The sequence below is a fragment of the Myotis lucifugus genome, unplaced genomic scaffold (assembly GCF_000147115.1).
Source record: "Myotis lucifugus unplaced genomic scaffold, Myoluc2.0 scaffold_487, whole genome shotgun sequence".
Taxonomy (NCBI): domain Eukaryota; kingdom Metazoa; phylum Chordata; class Mammalia; order Chiroptera; family Vespertilionidae; genus Myotis; species Myotis lucifugus.
In genome coordinates, this window is record NW_005871535.1 from 71,416 (window position 1) to 74,031 (window position 2,616).

At 53.7% G+C, this 2,616-nt stretch overlaps 2 protein-coding genes across 2 annotated transcripts in view; one reads left to right on the top strand and one right to left on the bottom strand.

The window, feature by feature from the left end:
- The window catches only part of RCHY1 (ring finger and CHY zinc finger domain containing 1), a 23,330-nt gene extending 21,288 nt beyond the window's left edge, over positions 1 to 2,042 (bottom strand). The window contains 1 exon segment of the mRNA XM_006103498.3: positions 1,799 to 2,042. Coding sequence (XP_006103560.1) covers positions 1,799 to 1,888 — 90 coding nt within the window. The 5' untranslated portion in view covers positions 1,889 to 2,042.
- Positions 1,994 to 2,616, top strand: part of THAP6 (THAP domain containing 6) — a 12,138-nt gene continuing 11,515 nt past the window's right edge. The window contains exon 1 of the mRNA XM_014445931.2: positions 1,994 to 2,116. The gene's annotated coding sequence lies outside the window, so the exon portion shown is untranslated. The remainder of the gene's footprint in view (positions 2,117 to 2,616) is intronic.

The window sequence follows — 2,616 nt, forward strand, 5'->3', positions numbered from 1 at the left end:
ACATCTCCCAGCAACCACAGCCTTGTGTTTTGTTCTTTTACAACACACTCCAAGGGCTGCCTATGAAGACTGTTACCAGTTCCACTATCCCATTCTCTCCTGAATACACTCCAATAAAGTTTCCTCCCAGTATCTCCACAGAAGCTTCTCAGGATACCAGCTACCTCCTCCTCGAGCAATGTTTAGTCCTTCTCTTACTCCAACAGCAGCATTTGATTTAGTTGATGACTTCCTCCTAAAAACTTTTCCACTTGGCCTCCGGTATTTAAGGAAGACAGAGGGGAAGGACAAAAAAAAAAAAAAGCATCTGATAACTCTAGGCCCATTAGCTTAGTGTTATGAAACGCAGATACAATGCATAGTTTCTTGGGGGTTAGAGGGAGGGCTAAAATGTTGAGTTCAGCTTTAGATCTCAAGCTTGAAAGAGTAACAGAACAACTCAGTGGAAACGGAAGCATAAGAATAGCATTCAATTCCTTACACCGCACATGGTGAACGACCAACTTTCAAAGGGCTCGCCCAGCGCAGTAGAGGAAGAGTCACCAAACCATGGCCTGCAAAAAAGCTTTAGATGGTCTTTACCGGCCTCACAGTTCTTCAACAGGAACTTCTATTATTAGCTGTATTTTATATATGAGGCGCTTAAAGGGTAGTTTGCTCAAATTATCAAGGAGCAAGGCTAAGATCTGGGTGTAGGGCTGAGGAGCCCCAAATCTCAAGCTTTCTAAGCAAAATCTTCAAACTGTTTCTTGCACGAAGAATCAGGAAACTTGAATCGGATGGGTGCCTATTTTTATTTTTTATTTTTTTCTTTTTGGGGAGAAAAAGGGGGAGCCCAATAAGATTGGGGGGAAGTAGGGGGTCCCTGCCCTGCGGTGCCGGTGCCGGGTCCCAGGCCCCGCTCACTGTTGCTGCAGGTGTGGTTGGTGTGTGAGGCCCGCCTCGCAGCTCAGGCAGTTCTCGTTGCACCTGACCAGGAATTGAACCAGGATCTCCTGGTTCAGAGATCGATGCTCTACCACTGGACACACAGCCAGGGCTGCAATATATATTTTTTTTCCTGCCTCTCGGCGCCTCCCCCCCCGCTTGTCTCCAAGACCTGACACCGAGAGCCACCATCAGGCGGTCAGTGTGGTGGCAGCGGGGCTGCTGTAGCACTGGAAGATGGGTGCCTATTTTTAAAATTACAGACTGACTAGAAATGTTTCTCAAAGTGAACCGCGAAAGTAACAATATATGCATATCAGGCACTGTCCTACCCATCGCGTCCTACTTGGTGGCAATTACAAGACTGTCTTCCTAGTTCACACTTCCGTGTTCGCCTTGGCAGGTCTGGCACATTCGCTGACTCTAGAATGAAGCTATAAAGCGTATCTACTACAGGAGCCGAAATCACATCAGACTCTCTACTTGTTATCCCTCGTCCATTATTTCATCACACCGGAAGGGGATCCTGGGGAAAAGCCAGCACAGGCCCGAGACTGCCTCAGTCTACTTCCAGCAGCAAAAACAAACAGATAAATAAACCCACTGATAACGGGATCGATGTGCAAGCCCGGGCTCTCCCCAAACAAGGACCGCTTTGCTTGCCAAGTACAAAACAGGAGGAAATGCGCGGCCTGTGGACGCCTCGCCAAGACTGTTCTCCGCAGCAGGAACCCAGGTGGAAGAGAAGAAGGGAGCAGCCTCACAAACAGCTCAGCCTCCAACTTAAGCCCCGACCTAACCGCCTGGCTCACTCCATCCCCAGCCCGGCCCGGCGGAAGCTCGTAGGGGAAGAGCCCAAGTCAGTCGTCACCTTCAGGAGACATCCTCTGTCATAATGCTCGCAGCCCCGCCGCCCTCGCTCTGGGCCTCGGGCGCCATCTTCCCGCACCAAGGCCGCCATCTCCGCTCCCTCCCCTGAACACTCCAAGGACCGCTCTCCCAGGATGGAAACTACGTCCAGAGGAACAGCGCCGCCCTAGCACACCCCCTCCCGGCCGCGGTGGCCAGCGGAGCCAATATGGCGGCTGAGCACGTGACCCGGGGCAGTGGGATTTCCGGCTGACGGAGCGGAAGCCGAGGAAGACGCAATCTCTGTCGTCGACGTTAGTCGCTCTCCTCGCTGCCAACGGTAATGACTCTTAGGTAGCCTTTGCTTTCCCCACCCCATGTCGACCCGCCCGAACTCCTGGGCGTGGCTCGGGCCAGAAAGACTGCAGCGGCGCGGAGACGCCCGGCGGCCCCGGGGAAGGGCCCCTCTCCGGCCGCATCCGCACCTGACAGGGCGGCCCCTCCCTCTCCCGCGCGGGGCCGCGGCCTCGAGAAAGGGGCGGAGCTCGGCCCGGCCCCAGGCCCCGCGCGCGTCCCGGGCGCGCGCCGCCACTGCTGGGCACCGGGACTCTCACCGGCGCCGGCGCTGCTTCCCTGTGTCCCCTCCTCCCCCCGCCCCTTCCCCTTTACTTGCTCTTTATTTCTTCAAACTATGTGTTAACATTTACTGTATACCAGTCACCAGCTAAGTCATGTGGACAACGCAAAAAAAAAAAAAAGGGAAAAACACGCCCCACCATGTCATTCTGTGACTCAGATTGAGGGAGAAAGGTTTTAATTAGAGAATCTCTGAAATACTGT